Below are 22,494 nucleotides of genomic sequence, written 5' to 3'. Positions count from 1 at the left end.
AGGCTAAATGAAATTATTAGTATGTTTGTAGTTTGTATGCATAAATGTGTCTACACAGGGCTTTAATGTTGTAGTTACTCTGATTAAACAAAATAACCTAATCAAGTTAGTCACACAGATTTGGGGAACAAAACTAAAATATAAATATGAAAAAAAAAATTAAATCCAGTAGTGTGAATCACACTGGGTCCTCCCCAAGACAGAGCCACAGGGTTATAAAGGGTCTGATCACTTTATTTTCTTTTTCTGTTCACATTTAACAGCACAGACACAGCTGAGATCTGAAACACCGATGTGACGCCGGGTGTGTGTGTGGTTTGTTTGTACAGACATTTTGTTACTGAGCTCACATCTGCACCCTCTTTCCTTGGTTCCCAAATGTCTTGTTTCCCTGAGTTGCATGAATTCTGCCAGCAGACCTGCTTTGCCAGCCAGTGGGTGAGAGAGCAGCGTGGACAGCCAGGTGCCTGTGGGCAGAGGTGGAGCAGGAGGTGATGCTGCAGTGCCTCAGTGTGGGTGTTTGCACTCCTGGAGTGGGGAGGGGACAGGCTCAGGTGCCACCAAGGAGCAGCAACCAGCCCCTGGCCCCAGCGAGGTGAGAGAAAAGACAATGCATATACAGAGGAGGCCAATTTCTCTTGTGAGTTCAACCTGAGCAGCTGAAGGTGTAACAGGGGAAGGGGCCCATCGGTGTGAGCGGCGGGTTGGAGGCAGGAGAGTTCTGCTGACACAAAATTCACCAGGGACAATTAAAATCCATCAGGGACAGGGGGCTGTGGGCCAGCTGGGGATGAGCACTAGAACCAAAGAAAGCTGCTATCACACGTGCATGCTCCAAAGCTCTGTCAGCTCTGTGGGGCACAAAACCCATCTGTTGGTGAGACAATATAAGCCACGTTCATTAGCACAGAAGATGGAACGATTCCTGGTTTGCCTTGAAATGGCACACTTGAGGTATGAAAATCAAATTTAAGGGGTTTATGAATCAAGTATGAGAATGTGTCTGCCTGTGTCCTTTAATGCAGATTTTTCTATTATTTTCTCAGGTCACGGTGGTTAAAAAGTGTAAAATGTTCTCAATTCAACACTGCAGCAAACGAGCACAAATGCACACCAGGCTTTACAGGAGGATGTGGCACTGGGACAGCCTTTAAACAGAAACATGGGGGGTTTACAGGCAGGATACCTGTCCTCAGCAAGCTTTGGGGTGCAGTGGGGCACAGTTAGGGACAGGTAGCCACAATCTCGTTACAAACACTGAAACAATTAAAAGCTTCCAAGTTCAAACACATCAAGTCATTCACAGTCAAACTGAACAGAACAAGTACAGATGATTTAGCTAGTAAAAAAAAAAAAAGAGACTTTGGTGGGTGATTGGTGATTGCATTCCACATTTTTATAGCATCACTGCAGGCCTGAAGTCAGCACTGTCCTTGTCCCACTGATATATATTTAAAAAAAATATTTCAGTACAGTCAGGTTCTAAGCCACTTCTGTGAAAGCTTTTTTTTTGTTTCCTTTCTACTTGGATGTGACATGGAGGTTATTCATTTTTAGCATGTTTAAAAATTATCCATTTTATATCTCTTTTTTTTTTTTTAAGAAATAATTTTCCTCATTCCAAGAAAAACATGAGCTTACTTAAAAATTGATATTATGAAAAGTGTATCAAATTTCCTGTTTACTACTCCAAAAAGGCAATTCAGTATCCTCTCTCTAGGGTCAGATTAGATGCTAGCAAAATTCTTAGCAAAACTAAAGCTAACTCTGGAAAAATTCAGCTGGAATTGGCGCTGCTGAAGTCGTACAAACTCTCGAGTCAAGTGGGCCACGTTTGCCTGCTCAGGACGGGTCTGGGCTAAAGTCAGCATTAAAAAATCAAACGGGCGAAAGCAGCACAAAAATAACACCTGGAGCGTTGCCAAATTCTGTGACCGCCTCTCTCCTCTCAGAGTCCCAAACTTCAGGTTTTTTCCCTCAGATCTTTGCCCGCACGGCGCCTCTCAGCCCATCCGGGTAAGGACCCAAGTGGCGCTTTCAGCCTTGGGATTCCCATTCCTTGCCCTCTTGCCCTCCCGCTCTGGCTTGCTGGGGACTCGGCGGGTGGCACCGGGTGGCACTGGTGTCATGTGGTGCCAGCGGGCTCTGTCCAGCCGCGGGAGCTGCCCTGCTTGCTGCTGGAGAGGCTGTGCTGGGGCAGGGCGCGCAGCCCCAGCAGGCGGCAGGCGGCCGCGCGGTACTTCCTCGACATGATGTTGTACAGGATGGGGTTGATGGCTGCACTAAGGTAGAAGAGGACAAAGGACACCAGGTTGCAGTACTGGCTGATCACTGCTATCTCCAGGGAGCCGGCTTCGAAGGATTTGGAAAATAAGTAGCGTCCTACGTGAAAAGGCAACCAGCAGAGTATGAACGCAAATACCACCACGACTAAAACAAAAACAGCAGAAGAAAGTGTGTTAAGTGTGAGTATCAACATACAGGTGATTAACATTCTGTTCTGCAGCTCTGTTCCTTTAACCAATTAATCACAAAGTGTGAAAATGCCTCCCCTAAGCTTTCACTTGTGTCTCAGTACATTCTCTGAGAGTATGAATTGCTGATACTTAATACACTTGGATCATATCTAAACAGGCTGCCTGAATATTGCCCAACTAATCTGATGTAGCAAACTTCTGACCTATAAAACCTATGTTTGCATCAACAGACTGTTAAAGAATCCAAATGGTGACAAAATATGACCATCTAGCATCTGCAGTGTTTAACAAAAGCAAATTATACATGATAGACTCAACGCTGTGGTTTGTAATGAAGAATGTAATCAATGGGAAGCAAAATTATTTAAGACAAAAAGAAAAATTGTTAAAGGCAAAGGCCCCAGAACAAAACACAGAGAATGGGAACTTGTAGAGCACATATGCCAAGATAAGAAGAGGAGAGTGGTTCATCCCTCCAGTTTGTCCATTTTTTGGAACATTAGTTACTCCCAAGAAGAGTAAAACTAAATGTATAGTATATAACTACATAATTACAGTTATACAGTATATCTGTATTACTGTATTACTAGAGTGGTTGCATTTGCATGTAAATATCATGTCTGTAGAATAATGGGAATGTGTGTATCTCTGAACACTGGCCCATTGGAATTTTCATCTGAGAGAAAGGGAAACAGTTTCTTTTCATTTCCTGTGTGCCTTTGACCTTTATTATTTTTCATATTGCTCTGAGTGTATCTATTAATATATTACAGAGAGAAAGACCAGAAAACTCGAGCAAGGGTTTCTGACATTCTTAAGCAATTTTTACAGTTAACCTGTTCATGGAATAACAGAATTGTTTGTGTTGGAAAGGAACTTAAAGAAAATTTTTTCCAAGCCCCCTGCTTTAAGCAGAGACACCTTACACGAGACCAGGTTGTTCAAATTCCAGTCCAACCTGGTCCTGGTGGGGAGGCTGTGTTAGCAACCTGCTTGTGTGAGCTATCCTCATATCATGTCTTAGAAGATAATAAAATTCAAATTACTGAGAGGAATGGTTATAGGTATCTTTCCCCAGAAATTCTGCACTAGCATTCCCAATTTTAAAAGATGCTTATGCAGGACTTGTGGTGGAGTGGAAAGCACCAGAGCTTGAGGTTCAGAAGAGGTTTTCCAGCTCTGCATCTTCTTGAGCCAACCACTTCCAGTTTTCCCTCACTATCTCCACTACAAAATTAATTTGATTCCCTGGCTCACATGGGGATTTGAATCCATGTAATGAATATTACCATGATGGTCGTTATGAATGAGCAGAGTTTAAAGCACAGCCTATTATGACTAGAATTTTAAGCACAGGTAGGCGTGCAATATCCCTAGTCAGGCTTTTGACATTTTGATCTTCATGCATGCAGAATCCCGTGGATTTCAATAGGAATGGGATGTGATAGCTCCTTTGCAAGTCAGGCTATACATTTAGGTGTTTAATTTCAGTCCCAGAAGCATAACCTGTCTTTACAGTTAAAAGAACTTCTGATGCTAATCCCATTTACTTGATGTTCCGTGACTTGATAAAGCCTCAGTAAGCCCCTTCTAAATTTTAAGCAGAACATTAACACCAGTGAGTGTTGACTGCATTGAGCATCTGCTGCCACTGAGCCCTCACCAACTTCTTCCCATCTTTCTGTCAGGCATCAGACTGTTATCATTTAAGGAATATTGGCTCTCTGTCAGAGGAGAGTCTTGCCACTGCCTGGCTGTTCTCAGACCTTGTAAAAGGAAAAAAAAAAAAAGAGTGCCTGAAATATTGCAATGCTTGTGGCAACACTTCTGAGCAGAAATAAGCATTTTTTTATTTCAAAATTCTTTACAGTTAAGTATATGGAAATATAAGCAGTAGTAATATAGGTAATTTACTCATAGTCAGTGGAAGTTCATAATCCTGAACCTCTAGAAGTGTGAGCAATTAATTACTTTCAAGGTCACGCTTACCAGACTGAAGTAATTCTATTGATCATAAAACATAGCTGAAAGGGCATAAAGAATGCTACTGGTTTTATTATTCCTCCTGCTGTTGCATAGTAATAAATTAGGACATGAACAAAAAGAATAGATAGGCTCCTATCTGATAATTAAGGTACTTAGGGCTCACTGCCACCTCTTGTCTGCCTCATTAGCCCACCACTTCAACCTTGCTGAAAGGAGCCTGTGAAAGCTTCTTCCTGCAGAGCATCTTGTCCCCCCCAAAATCCACGGGATGACTTGCACTGCAGAGGACTTTTGGCTTGGGTAAAAGTACGCAGCAGCAGCAGCAGCAGCAGGATCCTGCAGTTTTCAGACACTAAACTGCAGGACAACTTTTTGGGTTTGTGTTTCAAACTGCCACTACATGCACTGACTTTGTATGTTAAAACTTGTGTTTCCATGTGCCAACCACAAGTGTTTAAAGCATTCAGCAGTGTCGATACACAAAGTTAGGAGTGACAGTGTCTGTTGTCCTGATCCTGTTTTCTTACAGTCTGTGAGATTTTACAGCATCACAGACCTCAACGGAGACTCGGTGCTCCTGGTTCAGCTTATCCTGGGTTTTTGCTAATATGAAAATACAGATACATTTTCATAAGCTTACACAGCCATGGTAGGAAATAACCCCAGTTTGCTAAACCCTTGATACTCTTTTCCTATGAATCTTAGTGCACATCATGCCCTGCCTCCCTGGCTGTAGTCTGCAGCTCAACTTCATGGCTTGAGAAGGGTTTAGTTTTGTTTAAAAATGAAATAAACTGTTCTCTGTAAATAACATTGGTATCCACAACCAAAGAGCAAAAATGCTCAAAAATCTCGAGGGCACAAGCTAATTATAACTGTAGTATTTGTCCTTGTCAGAGATTCTTACTAATGTTTGTTTAACTGTTTGGGAGTCCCCAGCTCAAACCAGTTAGAAATAAATCTAAGGGAGGAGGAGAGCTATCCTACAGCTACCCTGAGGTTTAGCCTTTTGTATGAAACATTTTCTTTCCTTTGGAAGGAACTACAGCAAACTATCAGAGAGCTCCCTGTCTTTTTCTCTCTCTCTCACACACACACAGAAGCACACACATCCTTTTGGAAAAACAGAGCAAGAGGACTCGTACCTAACATTTTCACAGTTTGCTTGTTGTTCTTATCCCTGATGGCAGTGTTTGGACCGATGTTCTTCCTCTTCCTCCTCCAGAGCTTCCTCCCGATGAGGCTGTAGAGCACGGTCAGGCAGAACACGGGCAGGAAGAAGAAGATGCTGGAGGTCCAGACCATGATGGTGAGCAGCCCCGAGCGGATGGCGTACTCTGTGGCTCGGCACTCGTTGGTGCTCAGCGGGTTCGTGCCGTTCTCGTGCTCGACCCCCACCAGGATGAAGATGGGGCCAGCGCTGATGAAGGAGATGGCCCAGAGGAAGAGGATGACCAGCTTGACCTTCCCCTTGGTGATGATGACTTTAGCTCGCAGGGGGAAGCAGATGGCGACGTACCGCTCCACGCTGAGCGCCGTGATGTTGAGGATGGTGGAGTAGGTGCAGCTCTCGCTGATGAACTGGAAGAGCTTGCACAGGAGGTTCCCGAAGTTCCAGGGCCGGTACTGCCAGAGGCGGAAGAGGTCCAGGGGCATGCAGAGGAAGATGAGCAGGTCGGAGAAGGCCATGCTGGACAGGTAGAAGTTGGTGGTGGTCCTCATGTCCCGGAACCGCGACACCACCAGCATGGTCATGAGGTTGCCGATGATCCCGATGACGAAGAGCAGGACGCAGGCGACGGTGATGCCGGTGAGCACGGGCACGGGGAACAGGTGCAGCGGGGGCTCGGCGCCCGTCCGGTTCTCCGCGCCGCGGCCGCCCGCGCTCCCCTCCCGCATCCTGGCGCCGCGGGCTGCGCATCCCCGCCCGGCGCGGCGCGGCCCGGCCCCGCGCGGTGCCCGCTGCGCGCCCGGACAGGTGCGGGGCCGGGGGCGGGCAGGGACGGGCAGGGAACGGGCGGCCCCGCTCCGCCTCTCCGCGCTCCGCCGCTCCCCCCGGCCCGGGGCGGGCGGGCGCTGCCGCGCGTCACAGGAGACGTGGGCACGGAGCGGCCCCGCTGCGACCCCCGCTGCCGCTGCCGAGCCGCCAAACTTTCCTGCCGAGCCCCGGGGGGAGCAGCGCGGCTCAGCCCCGGCCGGGTCCGCCCCCGGTCCCTGCCCCGCCGCCCGCCCGCTTGGGCAGGTGCGGGTCTCGCTGGTCCGTGCTCCCGATGCTCCGGTGCCGTGCCCAGGCGCGGTGCCGCTTGTCCGTGCTCCCGGAGTCGTGCTCAGGTGCACTGCTGCCTATCCGTGCCCCGGAGCCCTGCCCCAGTGCCGTGCCGTCTGTCCGTGCCCGCGGAACTGTGCCCAGGAGCGGCGCCGCCTGTCCGCGCTCCTGGTGCTGCCTGTCCGTGCCCCGGGGTGATGCTGCCTGTCCCTGCCCCGGGGTGATGCTGCCTGTCCCTGCCCCGGGGTGATGCTGCCTATCCGTGCCCCGGTGCCGTGCCCCGGGGTGATGCTGCCTGTCCGTGCCCCCGGTGCCGTGCCCGAGCCCGGGTCCCTTCCCTCGGGCGCTCTCAGCGCTCTGTCCCCTCGCTCTTGGCCCCGCGGCGCTCGGCACACGCGGTCGGTCCCGCAGCCGTGGGTGCGATCGCTGCCTCCTCGCTCCGTATTCTTTGCTGTGCCCTTGGATCTTGGCAGGAGCCCGGCCAGGCTCCTGCTCGGTGAAGCTGCAGCAGCCGCCCGCTTCTACATGATTTACCCGCAATTAAATTTCAATTCAGCGTGTTACTGCTGTCCTCTGCTCTGCCCTTTGCAGGCACGGACAGAACCGTGCTTCCCCAGCTGCAGACTGCTGTTGTACGAAAGGAGAATGTTGGACCCAAGAAATAAGATGTGAGCAGAACAAGGTGAGATCAGAGACAGTAAAGTAACTTCCCACACATCTGTATAGGGTGTATCTCTCCAGCTTTCCAGCTTGTCCTCACAAATTCTAAGGGTATGTGCGCTGCAGCACAATCTTTTTTCACTCCAGTCTGTCTAGAGGGGCTGGATCTCTTGTGTCCCATCTCTCGGGGGCAGCCAGTGCTCTGAATCCATGTTGGCATCAACCTTAACCACAGAATCATGGGATGGTTTGGGTAGGAAGGGATCTCAAAGCTCATCCCATTCCACCAGCCCAGGCTGCTCTGAGCTCCATCAGTCCAGCAGGGAAGCAGGTTTATGCCATTCCCCTTCCATGGCTGCAGGGCTTCGCTGGAGGGTAGATAGCACAAGTGTGATGTGACACAATGGTGAGTTACTCTGCCTGTGCCTGTTTTCTGTAATTTGTGCCTTCTGTAATCATGCAAGCATTAGCCTTTGTGCCTTGTCCATATCCTCATTTGGATGATATATTTCTGCAGTTTCACTGGAATCAGTATTCTCATTCCTGCTCATGAACTGTGAGACAGTTTTGCAGCAAGTTACTCAACAGTTACTAAATTTTATGAGGGATGGCTGCACATTATTGCAGTTGAAAAGGAGGAAGAGTCTAATGTACTTCTCACTTTGTCTACCCAGCTGCCTGTATAGTTGTGTTATATGTTTCTGAATAAAAATCACGGGCTTCATGCCACTAAAAGACAGTTATTTCATATTAGAACTGTGTCCCCAGTCTAATTTACATGACATTGCTTTATATTATGGAGGAGATGGCAACTGCTTGTGTGGTTAGGCTGCCAAATACTTTGCATTATTATAAGGAATTATCTCACTCCTTTTAAAAAATTCCTTTCCCTAATACATTCTCAGACCAGTGATATTAGTTGCAGGATGTTGATATTTACCAGAGAAAATGGCCCAAAGCTATAAATGTGACTTTCTATGTAGAGGAGATACTTCATGAAATTATTTTTGGTTTTGCTCGACTGTGTCTTGTCAAAAATGACAATTTATCTTTCTCCAGGGAGAGAAAAATGTTGGGTTTGTTTTTGTTTTTTTTTTTCCCAAGCAAATAATTCTTTTCTGGAATAATAACTTATTGTGGTGTCTATACCAAAATCAAGTACAGTGAGTGAGCACCAGATCTGTACACTCCAGACAACCTGAGCTTGCAATGCAATGATTCAATCCTGAATTTCTCGGGAGTTTGTTTTGGGCCAACTGGATCAGAACTGGTGGTTGCACTTCAAATGCAGCAACATTGATCTCCTTCTTAAAAGGGTATCATGAGTCAAGGGCTCCTCTGGCTGCTTTTCCTGCATGGGGTTGGATCAGGGCCAGAAAAAAATGCCAGCTGAGAGAGAAGAAAGGCAGCTTTAGTTTTCTTTTTAATTTCTTTGGTGATTGCAGGCCAAATTTGGATGGATTTTAAAGATTTGTCATCCACAAACACTGCACGATAATGGATTCCTGCTTGGGCTTTGCATTTGCTAAAGGATAGTGGTGCAGATAGTGGTGATAGAGGAGGTAAGAACTGTGAGAGAAGATGGCTTTAGGCTCCCCAAAGTTATCTACCAGCCCTCAGCTGCATGAACATTAGTTTCATGTTGCCAACAAGACAAGAGTGAAGGCATTGGTCTTTCTGCAATGAGAGAAAGGGGCTGAAGTTAAGGACTTTTTATTCTATTTATCCACTAGCTGGATGTATGAGCAAACCAGATATTAAAAAGATAATTTAGAAAACACATTATACTAGACATTTACCTTTCATGGAACTCTTAAATTATTTGTGTTTCTCTTCAGTAGCTTCAAAACTGCATTGAGCACTGGAGATGAAATAGAAGAGTTTCTATTTGTGGAGCTTTGTGATTTCTCTCCGATGTTCCATTCTTTCAATTTTCTTCTTGTCCAGTAAAGTTCTAATTCTTGTTTATATCAGTCTTTGTTGTCATGGAAATATCTGAAGGCTTTGAACCTACAATCATTATGTGTTTATTGTGGAGAGAAAAAGAAACTGGAAAACAGACTGTAAGGTAGAGATTAATTTTAAAATGATGCACCTCCAAAACTCAGAGAAAAGCAAATTCAGGTTTTTTGTATTATATCCAGGGACAGAAGGTGTTTTGACTGCTGTTATAAATGTGTTTTAGAGCAGGAGGTAGCACCTGGTGTATGCTTTCAAAGGTTATGGTTTAGCAACTCTCATCACTGAGGAGTGCATCTGGAATAGCACTAATCCAGCTTGATAAAGTCAAACACAGAACGAGCTCAAATTACTTTGCAGATGTTTACATAGCAGTAATATCTGCAAGCAGACTTCAAAACACTGCTAGTTAATTAATCAGCAAAGCTGTGCTCTGCAGTCACCAATTCTGAGGTGCAGACCCAGCTCACTGGATCCCACCTGGGCACTGTGTCCCTCTTCCTCAGCCTCACTCCCAGCTCCAGAGAGAACACGACCCCTTGGTGCAGTGATTCCACCTTCCACCATCCCAGCTGTCCATCCAGCCTGGCCTTGGACACTCCCAGGGATCCAGGGGCTCCACAGCTGCTCTGGGCACCCTGTGCCAGGGCCCCCCCACCCTCACAGGGAGCAATTCCTTCCCAATATCCCATCTATCCTCCCCTCTGGCAGTGGGAAGCCATTCCCCTTTGCCCTGTCATTCTGTGCCCTGGTGAGAAGTCCCTTTCCAGCTCTCTTGGAGCCTCTGGAAGATGCTGTAAGGTCTCCCAGAGCCTTCTCCTCTCCAGACTGAACAAACACCTTCTACTGTAGTTTGGTAATGGGTAAGGATCACATGTTTTGCTACTAAATAAGAATTCCCAGTGCTTAAATAATTGCTAAAGCCCAGAAACATGAGAAGTACCTCAAGTGAAACACTCAGAATTTTGTCCTCTGGTCACAAGATCATTTTCAGAGATTTCTTCAGCTTACTGTTTCCAGGTGCTGCCCACCAGCTGGGATCTGGGAGCCAGTTATGTGGAATTGCACAATATGGCATTGCTCTATGGTTTGCATTTTGTCCTTTGCATTGCAACCATCTCTGGCATTTAGTGGATCATATCTGATACCAATCAATGTCAGGGAAATGATCTAAGACAGGGCTGTCATGGAAGCCATAGGATAACACCAATAATCACTGTGAGACTAAATAACTACTTAGTAAAAATGTTTTATATAAAAGTCATGTAGAAAAATTTACAATATTCACATATTAATGCAATCTATAAAAATTTGCTACATATGTCATTCAGCATAAAGTGAGATGAAAAGTGTGAGTCAGGACACAGCACAAACAGAACTTGCTATATTTTTCCATTCTTCTTTAAAGGTGTCCTGTCTGATATCCCTTGATAATCTTCCCCCAAGGTAACATCTGGCAAACACACCTTCAGATCACTCAGAAAATTACTGTTTGGTGTGATTCCTGTTGCAATGTGCTCTGCATGCAGTGATCAAATCTGATAGCAGGGGTCAGTCCTGTGCTGCAATCACCAAGCCCAGTCCATCTGCAAGGAGAACCTACAAAAGTCATTTCTCCAAGGTAACAGACATCCAGGTATGTAGGGAATGGCTCTGTTCTCCGGCCTTTCTAGCTGGGAGAAAATTTCTGAATTAAATACTGAAATCAGAGAGAAAACTGTAGAAATGTTTTCTGCTCTCTGTCAAAACAGATGATTTGAGAAGGAGGAAAACCAAAGTGTTCCAGTAAATGGTGAAGAATTTCACAAATTTGATTGCCACTGAACACAGCACGTGTGACACTGTTAAACAGCAGGCAGAAGTTAAACCTCATTATTTTCAGCTCACTCTGGTGTGTTTCTTGGCTCTAACCTGCCAAAAGAAGGGTACTCCTGAAATTCTTCTCTTGCTGCTCCAACATGGTATTTAAGTGAGCCAAGGTCCCTGCTTGTCTGAATGGCCAGAAAAAGGCAGGGGCTGTGTCTGTTAATCCCCTGCTGTTGATGGGCAGGAGGATGAACCATGCCTGTTTACTGGTGAGGCCCATGTGCAGGGGCTGCTGTGGTTTAATTGCAGCATGCAGGTGAATGGGAGGGTTCCCACGGCAACCCCAGTGTATTCAAAAAAATAGACAGCCAGACCTTATCCTGCCATCACAAGTAACATTTGCAGAACTGTATTCCTTTCCCTCCAATTTTATTTTTCCACCTTTCCCACTGTTTCCTGCAAATCTGGGCAAAAAGCGTTCATGGTGCAATTTGCTATTCTTCCACTGACAATGCTACAGATGTGCTAATTTACACTACCTGACTTTTGCTGTGCATTGAGCCCATACAGTCTAAACTTTCCAATCCTTTTAATACAAAATAGTCATTTTCATAGAGTTAAAAAATATACTGTTCATTTTTTAAAAAATGTATTTCATAAAAAACATTGTGAGAATTTCCCGATCATTCCTAAAGAATAAAATCAAATAATTACAGCATTATCTAAATAAGCAGCATATTTGTAAGAACAGATAGTTGTGCCTGTTTTCCTCAAAATGTTAGTCACTGGGGTGTGTTATTCTACATTACATCCTACCAAATACACACCAGTACAAATAAACATGGAAGAATCTTGTCATGCCTAAATTGCTGCAAATTTCTCACAGAATTCAGTATTTACGGAAACCCACCTTTTTTTTTTTCTGGATCCAGTTCTTGCTGTCAACAACTGTAACAGCAACTGCATTACTGAACTTATTGGGAGCCTGGTGAGATGTCTGGAGCAGAGTAATTAAGTAAATAGGCACTGTTACAAAATGTTGATCAAAACACAGATTGATTTCAAAAGCTCTTCAGTGCCATTCCAGCAGCTGTTCTTATGTACAATATCCTGCACAAGACAAACGTGTTTACTCAAGACATGATCCTGGAGAATGCTTAAGCACATACTTAATTTCAAGCATGTAGATACCCTGGTGTAGTCAGACTGTTGTGTGCTTAAAATTAATTAGGTGCTTAAGTGCTTTGTTAGATGAGATGAAGATGTGCAGCTTCTGCAAAACTCCTGTTCAAAAAACTTCAGGAGAAATTCCACAGGCACTTGGGTACAGTATGTACAAAGGTTCCTGATATATTCAGGAAGACAGGGTCCCAATGGAGAGCACAAATAGAATCTGAGATCCAGTCTCAGCCTTGAGGAACCAGACCTGGAGCATCCACCATCCCTGGTGCCACAGCTGAGCCAGCCTGGAGCATCTCTGCTGCTGGTGAGCCCTTACCTGCCTGGGGTTCTGGCCAAGGAATCACCTGAGGGCTGTGAATCCCTCACACATTCCCAGCCAGGCTGCCTGTGCCTGCACAGAGCATTGCCACAGCCAGCTGCTGCTGCTCTTCCTGGCTGCTGCGACAGAAATTGGCATGCAGTGAGTGAGCTGAGAAAGGGCAGTCTGTTCTTTTTGGTATTGAGACAGCTTTTGCTTGTGATCCCATTTTATAGGAATTTAAGCTGTTCCTGACTGGAAAACACTGGGCCGTTTGGGATCATGATTTTCATGTTCTAACTGATCATAAAGGCTCCAAAAAAACTTGCTTCTTTGTCCATGTCAACTATGTCACTGTTGCTGACAGAGACAAATATCCTGTCCTCTCTCTTCAGCTGGAACACACCACCTTGATAGATGGAATAAAGTCCATATTCTGCCTTTTTAGACCAGCAACTTGTCCTTGCACTCTTCATGAGCAAAATGGGCTCAGGGTAGTTAGTCAGTTTGTAAACATACTGGACGAGCTGTTTGGGGTTTCTGATTTGTCCCAACAGTTCTGGGTCCTCGTTCTCGTTTTCGCGGAAGCGGAAGTAGATTTGTGAGTAGATGTAGTAAAAGCCCGTCTGGGGTATCACTAACTCGCCATTTCTCAGCTCCACGTTGTAAAGGAAGGAGTGGCCTTTTCTTGATGATTCCCAGTTGTTTATTTTGTGTCCAATTCCTCTTCTGGGCAAGGAATTTACTTGAAAAAAAAAAAAAGAGAGAGAGAAATGTTACCTTAAAAAACGGGTAGTGAAGACAAGTGCCTGCTAGCTGAGGAGCCTGGTTTTTAATAACGAAGTCAGGAAACCTGCTCTTCCCAGCAGTTCATTAGGTCCATTCTCACAACAATCTGATGGTCCATAAGCAGGCTTTATGTGGGAATTAACACGAACTGCCTTTATTTTTAGTATTTGTGCTCCCAAATAAGGGGGGAGGAAATTATGTTTTTACTTAGTAACAAAGGTAAAATATCCATTAGTGTCTGATACCCTCTGAAGCTGCAGAAAGCCGAGCAAGCCCTTCATTAACACGGCCTGAATGTCAAGTCTCTGCTGTCTGTCTCACATTTCTAATAGGTCTGTCACCATAGCAGCTGGGACTCACACAACCAACAGAAGGAAATGAAAGAAAAGAGGTAAACCTAACACTAGGAAGGACATCTAAATAACACTAGGAAGGACATCTAAAGTTCTTTTTCCCCCTAATGAGGGCTCCAAAAGAAGAGCTAGGGAGGTACCCAGAGGAAATGGGCTTTCTCTCTGTTTGGTGGGAATTAGCCGAAAAAACCCAATGTTTGGGACAAGACGATTTGTTTCCTACTACTAACCCAATGCAAGTATTAAAAGGTGTTTTGAGGCTAGCAATGGGAGAGTAGTTTAATTAATTCTGTGGTCTTGAACTGTGGTTAAAGGCATCTCCTTACTGCGTGAGGACAGGGAGCTCCTCCTGCTGCTGCTGCCCGTCAGGTGCGCCGCGATCCGGCGGATGGGACCGCGCGGCTGCTGCCCCTCCGTGTGCGGCAGGGTCAGAGTCCTCTCAACTAAAGGGAAAAAGAAACCCCCATATCAGAAGCATGGACTTCAGAAAGCACACCTGTTCCACCTGACTTGATTTTAAGGAATAGCTATGTCACTTTTTAATTGACTGAAGCATAGAGTGATGGCTGATTGTTGGTTAATAAGGCTCAAATTCTACTTTCACGCTTGCTCATGAAATGTCTTTATGCGACTCTTTATTCTTTTTCTCCTCCCTCTGCCTTCAAGTTACCAACAGACAAAATAACCTATAGTACTCAATTTTATATATATATATATATTCCTAATCTCCCTGTGAATTTCCACTTAGAGGCTGTAATGCTTTCATTCAGCATCTTTAGTGTGAGTTTCAGCAGAGCTATTCCTTAACTGATCTCTGCAGCTCTGTGCTGCATGTTCCAGGAGCTGGGGTACTGGGAGGACTTTTTAAACATGCCCCATACACATGGGACTGAGATCCAGAGGCTGAGTCCTCTGCATCCACCTTGCTTACCTTGCTCTAACCACTTGACAGTAATTCTGGCTCCTGAAAAAATTTACCTTCTAGTAACAAGTAATTGTTTTTTGATGACTTGATGCCAATACAAGATCTTAAATCATACAAAGATTTGATGCCAGTTTTCTGCACTTTTAAAAAATCAAGTCATTACACATCAAGTGCCCCTAGCAGCTCCTTTTTACCACAGATAATAAAATTATTACAATACCATTGATTGCAGATATGTTTTCCTCGTAGCTTCTTGACATCATCTGCCAACAAACACAGTAAAAATGAATTAGCCTGTCAGCTGAGGCTGACAGGGGGAGGAAAAAGACACACCTTTTTTTTACTCATGAATAAAGGAGGTTCTGAATTTGATCAACAAGAAAATAGGGGGAAAAGCACCTATTAATTTGTTGTAATAGGTGATGAGAGGCATAGGAAAACATCTTCAAGAGCTTAGGCATAAGTCCACTGAAAAATCTGAATTTCATGCTTCTCTCAAATAAGAGAAGTGTCCAAGCACCAGCTTCCATTTGCAGAATACTTGGCACTGTGAACTATATGGTCTTAGATCTCAAAAATTAAATTGAATTTATTTTTATACCTCTACCTATCTAAGATCTTAATCCAGCATATTTTACTTTGTGCATTCCCCTTCTTCATAACTGTTTGCTGACTGCTGAAACAAACCAGTTTGGTATGGACAGTGGTGCAGCAGCAGCAAGTGTGGTGATGCCTTACCTGGGTGGCTAATAAAGCCTGTATTGCCAATTATTGATGGCTTTTGTCCTGCTACATTTCTATTTACCCATCTATCCTAACAGTAATAGTAGTATTATCATAATTGTAACTTATTTCTGGCACACAGCCTACTTTTTTCTAAGCAATCAGGGAGCTAGTAGGTATATCAGATGTGTAAACATCCACCAACTAAAACAATGCTTTCTCTGTTCAGGAGTTCAGGGACTTCACTGGCAGAGCTTCCACCAAAGGAGCTGAGATCTCTGAATACAAATAGAGAATCTGGTTAGGACTGCAAGATCTGTTTTTGCCAGGAAATTTCAGCGGGAGATAATTTCTGTGGATGAGCTTGTTTATGTGCTGGAGATGGGATTTTGAAAGCCATTCCAGAGGATTTTAGCCCCTGTGATTTTTCAGCCAGACTGACTTTGTCCTCTGTAGCCAAAATGATGTGTATGGTGTGCACCATGCAGGAGGTGCTCTTTGGGAAGGTGCTGTGCCTGATGCTATGTGCCCACTTGCTCTTTCCTCCATCACTGCATCACACAGCTCGTGACTGGACCACTCCTTAGGCACCTTTGTACCTCTCCCTGTGTTACATTTAACCTCATTTGCTCTCCCCAGCCTCCCTGTATTTTCAAAGAGGCAGTGACAGCTCTGATAGCACCATGACCTGCATGGTCAGGCAGAAACCCTTTACCCTGAGGTATTTCAGATAAGCCAACCCATCACTGGACTTTGATTAGTAAAAGCTGATAGTCTTTGCTTTAGTATTTCCTGAATGCAGTGAAACCACTTTTATGGGTTGTTTTTCCCTTCGCTTCAGTGCAAGCACTGCAGCTGGAGCTGTGGCCTGACCACTGCTTTGCACTCAAACAATCTGAGCCTCCTTTATTCTGCTATTAGGATTCCTTCAGCTGTAACACCACCAAGCACACTGCTCCCAAATACCTTTTTAATTAACTTCCCCAGGTGCCACTTGACTTGCCAGCAGGGATCAGCCTCTCTGTCTTCAGCCTCCATGAGCTCCAGGTTTTGGATGGAGTTCCCGATCTCCTCCCCGGTGAGGCAGGCGATGCCGCTCCTGGAGTACGAGTCCTGCAGCTGCAGCACAGGGGAAAGCCAGGATTGTTCATCCAGGTGTTTGCAGCTCTGGTATGTCACTATATGCACTAACTGCTAAGAAACACACTTTTCTCTGAAGTATGGTGCAAGTAGGGCTATATGAACAACATGAGGATTTAATTCATCCTGATCTGACATATTTAAATAGGAGGGCATACCTCACATGCAAAAATATGTTTGCATTATCTGCATGGACATAAATGCAGTATCCAGTATTCAGCTTAATAGGTTTTGTGGAAATTCAACACCCAAATCCCTGATGTTGGAAACTCTTTAGATTCTCTAGTTCTGCATTAGAAACATTTCTTTAGACAGATTATTGTTTTTTAAACAGATTATTGAGGATGAAATCAAATACTAGAACTTAAAAGTATTTTCTATGCTGTATTTTCTGCCAATTGCATTTATAATCCAGACCTTTGATGTTATATATGTATGTACCATATCCTCCCTATATCTAGTTTAGGTTCTCTCCTAAATGTGGTTACACCATTTATCCTGATGATCCAGACAACAGGAATGACATTTGAGTCCAAATAAAATTATAATGCTGGATGCTTTTGACATGAAAATATCAAATATCTATCTGTATCCTCTAGTCACGGAGAAAACATTTCTGTTTTCTGCGAGGATTGAAGAGATTGGCAAAACTCCTTTTGGCTCCAAGGGAATCTTGACTGGGAGGGTTTTCCTGGTGGAAATCTCTCTCCAAGCTCCCTGTGGATGCGACTCCAGCTGGCGCTGTTGGTTAACGTGGGAGCACAGGACCCGAGAGCAGCCCTTGTTTGCTTTGAACTGGGCTCCTGCTACACACTGGTCTGCCTTGAGCAGCCAGCAAAGCACTACAGGCACTTAGAGAGAACAGCAAGAAACGTGCAGAGCATTCAGATGGAATCCTGGCAGTAGCATTTAAATTTCGCTCTTTTGTTGTGTTAAAGAAGCTTGGTTTGCTTTGCTAAACAGATCCATTTTTTCCTACAAGCACCAGTTTTTAGCTGTCCTTGAGACTGGGGCATTGAAAGCAACAGGCAAATTTTCTCCTTCACTCTCCAGGCTTTTCCTGGCTGTTAGAAAACAAAGGTGTTTAGGAAGAGATTTCCTGCTACAGGGGCAGGAGATTTCACCCCCTTCAAGTCCCACCTTCAGTGTGCAGCAGCAGATTCCACTGAGCTTCAGCTAGTACTTGAAATGATGTATTATGGAGGCAGCAGAAGGAAAAGTGTGTTTGTGAGGGTTTCTGTGTCCTTGCCAAGGAGTGCAGTGGTATTTCTAAATCAGGTTTCAAGAACTCCAAGTGATTAATACTATGTGCTCATTAAGGTAAAACTACTGGCTCTGACCCATTTAACTACACAATAAGCTTCTATAAAAAAGTAGTTTGACGAGTTTAAGATAAAAAGCCAGACATAGGCAAGTTGTGAGGTTACTGTTTATTCTCTTGCAGACTTGTCACAGCTCAGCTCCCAGCTCTGCCCTCCCATCTGGGAGCAAACAGCCCTGTGCCTCTGCCTCCACCTCACCTGCTCACTTTCCCCAAAACAGCTTCACTCTCCTGGCACTGGAACCTTACTTTGTGTGCAGCTTGAAACCTCAGGGAATGCAACCTTGCAGCAGCACATGATGGAACCAAGAGGCTGGGTTGTAAGATTTACTCAAATGAGGTTCACCTGCAGCACTGAACCCGTTGAGGACACAACTCCTGCAGGAAGTTATTGTAGAGCCTCTCTCCTATGTTAGGAGTGGTTACTGGACTTGAAATAGGAGGAAGCCTGAGGTTGTTTTCCTTGCAGCCCTGTATCCTGAAGCATAAGAACTTTATTGTCTTAGTACTTCCTCTTAAAGCAAAACAGTTACACAAATGTCATACTCCTAGTCCTAATCAGGTTACTACAGCTGTAGTGGACAAACCCTGCTACTTACCAGCATGCTTTTTGTAAAGATAGAAATACCTGCAGTCTGTGCAGCCACAGTGATTTGGTGAAGATGCAGAAATGCAGGTATTGTGAACAAAAAAGAGGGAAGAAAAATGTGCAGATAAAAATCACAGTTTCTCTACAGAGATTTATTCCACATGCACCATGTGGATGTGGAGTAGCAGGCTGTGCCTAGAAGAGTTTTTTCCTGTTTATTGTGCACCAAATAGCAAATGCAGGAATTTGTGGTTAAGGTACCCTCTCCAGAGCCAGCAACCTTTTTTGCAGTCCAGCACATCTTTGGTTTATTCCTTCACAACAAATGCAGGTTTGTTATTCTTCAGGAAGTGTGAGTTGTATTTTAGGCAAGTCCCTGGGATGTGGTTGTGTCCCAGGTGTACATGTTTGAATAGAAGGAAGGAAAAGATAAGTGTGGTTACTAATTACTTAAGATTGGCATATTTGTAAGCAAGGGATTCTGTACTGTGTGCATGAGGAAAGGAGGATGCCTTTATATATTTTTCTTCATTAGCAATCATGTAACCTGATTTCACAAAACGAGCACATTTCTGTGCCTCCTCCATTGGACAGCCACAGCTATAAATTCAGCAGGAAAATCTGTTTTATACATTTTGAAAGTATGAGCATTGCCTCCTTTGCCTCACAGAGAATTCTGACATCTCAGAAGACTTCACCCATTTAATCTAATATAGAATAAATGCATATATAACATAATATGCATACCTACATTATTATTAATGTAATTAATTATGCATTACTGAGTGCTTATATACAATAGTAACTTACATTTATGCAATACTTTCTGAAGCTGTAGATGTACAGAACACTTACCTGCAGGTAGGTTTACCTGTGTGCCAGGAGTAGCAACATCCAGGCACAGCAGGACAGTCAATTTGGGGTAAGACACTCATGGAAACCCTGAGTAACAAGGGTCCTTGAAAAGCAGGACCACACACACACTGGACTGTCAGCTAAATTCAACCTTCTTGGAGTGTAAATATCTTTCCCAAGAAGAGGGAAGAGTTAAGCAGCAGCTGCCAGGCCTCAAGGGGGGCTGCAAGGAGACCAAAGCATCTAGACTACACAATGGATTCTTTAGAAGTTATTCTGGCGAATGCAGCGGTGTTCGCCGTCTGGTGCAGTTCCTTTATCATTAGTCACAGTCTTGAAACCACGTATTATCCTACGTGAAGCATCCACGGGGCACTCGAGCTCTCCCCAGTCCTCCTCGGCGGGGCAGCTGACAGACAGCGCCTGTCCCACCCAGCCCTCCCGCACCGCAAAAGTGATGAGGCGGCGAATTCGCGCTCTAATGGGAAACACATTTCCTGCCAAAGCGCCGAACTTTGTTTTCTCGAGCCTGACGCTCCGTATGTGCCCCGGCTCTGAGCTCTTTCCCCGCGCACACCCCCGGCCCGGCCGCGCTGCAGACAAAGGGGAGCAGCGAGCGGAGCTCTTTGTCCGCGGGGGCCCGGCCCGGCCTAGCCCGGGGGTGCTGCGGGATCCCCCCGCCCAGCGAGCCGGCCTGTCCCGGGGCTCCCCCCGCCGCCGAGCCCCGCACAGACCTGTCGCAGCTCGCTGGTGAAGTACAGGAAGGTGACGGCCACGCACACGGACTGCAGCAGCACGGCGGCCACCAGCACGGCCCCGCAGGTCTGCGCGGGGCTGGGGCCGCCCGCCGGCAGCATCCTGGGGCTGGCAGGGCCGGGCTGGGGCTCCGGGGCTGCGGGGGCTCAGGGCCGCTGTCCCGCAGCGAATGCAGCCCCGCGCTCAATCCGCCCGCCGGGGCATGGAGCGGGCGGGGCGGCAGGAGGGAGCCTGAGGGACCCTCCCCGGCCGTGCCCTCCTCCGCTCTGTTCCGCCTCCTTGGCTCCCCCCCGTGCCCTCCCTCCTCTCTATTCCAGCCCTCCTCTTCTTGGCTCCTCTCCGTGCTCTCCTTGCTTGCCCGCCCTGAACTCCCGGGCTGGCCTCCCGGGTGCCGCCTCCCCGCAGTGCGAAGGGATCGCTGCGAGGATGGCCGGTCACCGTTCTCAGCACTGCCGGAGCATCTCCGAGCAAACTCTCTGAGAGTTTGCCGCCTGAGAACGGTGGAAGATGGTTTTTTTAAAGGCATTAAGGCTACGGTTATGTGCGCAGAGAGGCACGGAGTTTCCTGAGTTCAAGTGTGTAATAGAGTCTTAGAATCATAGATTGGTTTAAAGTTCAGCTCGTCCAACCCCTCGCCATGGGCAGGGACACCTTCCACTGTCCCACGGTGCTCCAAACCCTGTCCAGCCTGGCCTTGGACACTTCCCGGGATGGAGCATCCACAGCTTCTCTGGGCACCCTGTGCCAGTTTTTCACCACCCTAAGTGTAAAACTATTTTTATTGGAAATCATTTCTTTCTAATACCTAATCTGAATCAACGCTCATTCAGTTTAAAACCATTACCCCTTGTTCTATCGAAGAAAGTCTGATAAAAAGTCTGTCCTCATGTTTTTTATGAGCCCCCCTTCAAGTACTGAAAGGCTGCATTGAGGACTCCCTGGAGTCCTCTTTAGCTGAACAAACCAAATTTTCTCAGTCTTTCTTCACAGGAGAGGTGCTCCAGCTCTCTGAGCACCATCTGGATTCACTCCAATAGCTCCATGTTCTTCCTGAGCTGCCCTGTGTCCTATCCTCTGCAGCTTCTCCTGTGCAGCTGGAACCTCACAGAAAGGTGCTTGTGAGCCAATAACTGGTGCCAGGAGCTCCATCCCAGTGCTGCCAGTGCTTCTACACCCTGGTCATGACATGATTATTGCCACAGTACGTGGACATCAGGTACATTTTGAGCTTTCTTTATCTAATGGTACTATGGGGTTTGTTTGGTTGGTTTTCAAACCTCTAAGGCTCCTTCTTGCAAGCTTTTCTCCAAACTGTTGTGCCCAGATAGATGTTTTCCAAAGGCATGTCCATGCTTTAGGATGTGTCCATTAACTTTCCCTGGGATTCTGATACCTTCACCTCACACAGGCTGGGTTGTAAGCAAATCCATCATTATCTGCTGACACTTTTAAATCAGCAGATTTAAAAAATAAATCTGCTGGCTGTGCAGCCATGGAAAACTGAGATTTCAAATCCAAGTGCAGATATTTGAGTCAGTCATTTCTGTGCCGTTGGCTGCAGGATGTGATGAAATTTTGGCTCCTGTTCAACACCTGAATGCCAGGATGCAGGTGGAGGTCTCAGTATATTTACAGGGGAAAATTAAAAGATCTCTTAATCTTCCCTGATTATTGAGATCATCTTTAAAGAGTGTAACTGCATTGTAGTCAACGATTTAGAGGAAAATTGTTTTTAATTCCATCATAATGTAGCAAAATAATTCCCCAATCCCCGTTCAACGTGGCAGCAGAGAGTTTATTTGTCTGGCTCTTTGAGACATTCAAACTGTGTGCCAAAACAGTTCAGATCTGGGTAATTCCAACACACATGTCAGATGGAGAAGATTAACATCTTTCAAAAGTGAGCTCATGGTCCCTCCTATGACTTCTCAGGAAAGTCATTGTGACACTTTGGACTTCTCCTGCTTTATCAGGGTTCATTAATACCCGAGAATGAAATTTCATCTGAGAGAGTTGTGAGTGAAGAACCAGTTCAAAAGTGGCAAGCTAACTAGAATCAGTTTAAAAGTGGCAAGCTAACTAGAATCAGTTCAAAAGTGGCAAACTGACTTGGATGACTACCCCTGCCTGCTGAAGGGAGTTTTTGTACCGATTCATTCTAGTTTTTTAGGGAGGTCCTATCTCATTTGAAGGAGTTTCATTTCAAAAAGAATAGAAACAAAAGTGAAAGAGAGCCAGGGCACTACAGAGCGCTCTTGTTCACAATCAGGACTTCTGTGTTTTTCCAGCCTCTTCATGGCTTTCTCTTTTTAACAGAATTATTTTGTCAGTTAACATACCAACTGAGGAAAGATTTTTTCAAGACCCATATATTCATTTTGTGCCCTCTATCAGGCATGGTCTGTGTCC

The 22,494-nt window shown here is 45.6% G+C and overlaps 2 protein-coding genes across 3 annotated transcripts; both read right to left on the bottom strand.

Moving 5' to 3' along the window:
* Positions 1-228: 228 nt before the first annotated feature.
* Positions 229-6,362, bottom strand: GHSR (growth hormone secretagogue receptor). 2 transcript variants are annotated; one of them, XM_036388380.2, is made up of 2 exons: positions 5,609-6,362; positions 229-2,430 (listed from the first exon to the last, which is right to left on the bottom strand). In XM_036388380.2, exons 1-2 carry the CDS (start codon positions 6,360-6,362, stop codon positions 2,126-2,128), a joined length of 1,059 nt encoding a protein of 352 aa, XP_036244273.1. In that variant the 3' UTR covers positions 229-2,125. The 2 variants fall into 2 exon arrangements, with proteins under 2 accessions (XP_036244273.1, XP_036244274.1); XM_036388381.2 differs by having other exon boundaries at positions 229-2,382.
* A 4,219-nt stretch (positions 6,363-10,581) lies between these two features.
* TNFSF10 (TNF superfamily member 10) lies at positions 10,582-20,294 on the bottom strand. Its single transcript, XM_036389087.2, has 5 exons — positions 20,064-20,294; positions 16,391-16,543; positions 14,922-14,964; positions 14,103-14,219; positions 10,582-13,379 (listed from the first exon to the last, which is right to left on the bottom strand). The coding sequence occupies exons 1-5, from the start codon at positions 20,184-20,186 to the stop codon at positions 12,931-12,933; spliced, it is 885 nt and encodes a 294-aa protein (XP_036244980.1). The 5' UTR covers positions 20,187-20,294; the 3' UTR covers positions 10,582-12,930.
* Between the last annotated feature and the right edge of the window lie 2,200 nt (positions 20,295-22,494).

The sequence above is a fragment of the Molothrus ater genome, chromosome 10 (assembly GCF_012460135.2).
Source record: "Molothrus ater isolate BHLD 08-10-18 breed brown headed cowbird chromosome 10, BPBGC_Mater_1.1, whole genome shotgun sequence".
Lineage (NCBI taxonomy): Eukaryota > Metazoa > Chordata > Aves > Passeriformes > Icteridae > Molothrus > Molothrus ater.
Note: the sequence above shows the minus strand (reverse complement) of the source record. Positions and strands in the feature narration are given on the sequence as shown.

Excerpts from the sequence above, each read along its gene's own strand:
- GHSR (XM_036388380.2), bottom strand. The coding sequence starts at position 6,362 with ATGCGGGAGGGGAGCGCGGGCGGCCGCGGCGCGGAGAACCGGACGGGC. Across the intron at positions 2,431-5,608 it reads GCAAACTGTGAAAATGTTAG|TCGTGGTGGTATTTGCGTTC; the intron begins GTACGAGTCCTC and ends TTTTTGTTTTAG.
- TNFSF10 (XM_036389087.2), bottom strand. The coding sequence starts at position 20,186 with ATGCTGCCGGCGGGCGGCCCCAGCCCCGCGCAGACCTGCGGGGCCGTG. Across the intron at positions 14,220-14,921 it reads AAACATATCTGCAATCAATG|TTGAGAGGACTCTGACCCTG; the intron begins GTATTGTAATAA and ends TTTTCCCTTTAG. Across the intron at positions 13,380-14,102 it reads GAGCTCCCTGTCCTCACGCA|TAAATTCCTTGCCCAGAAGA; the intron begins GTAAGGAGATGC and ends TTTTTTTTCAAG.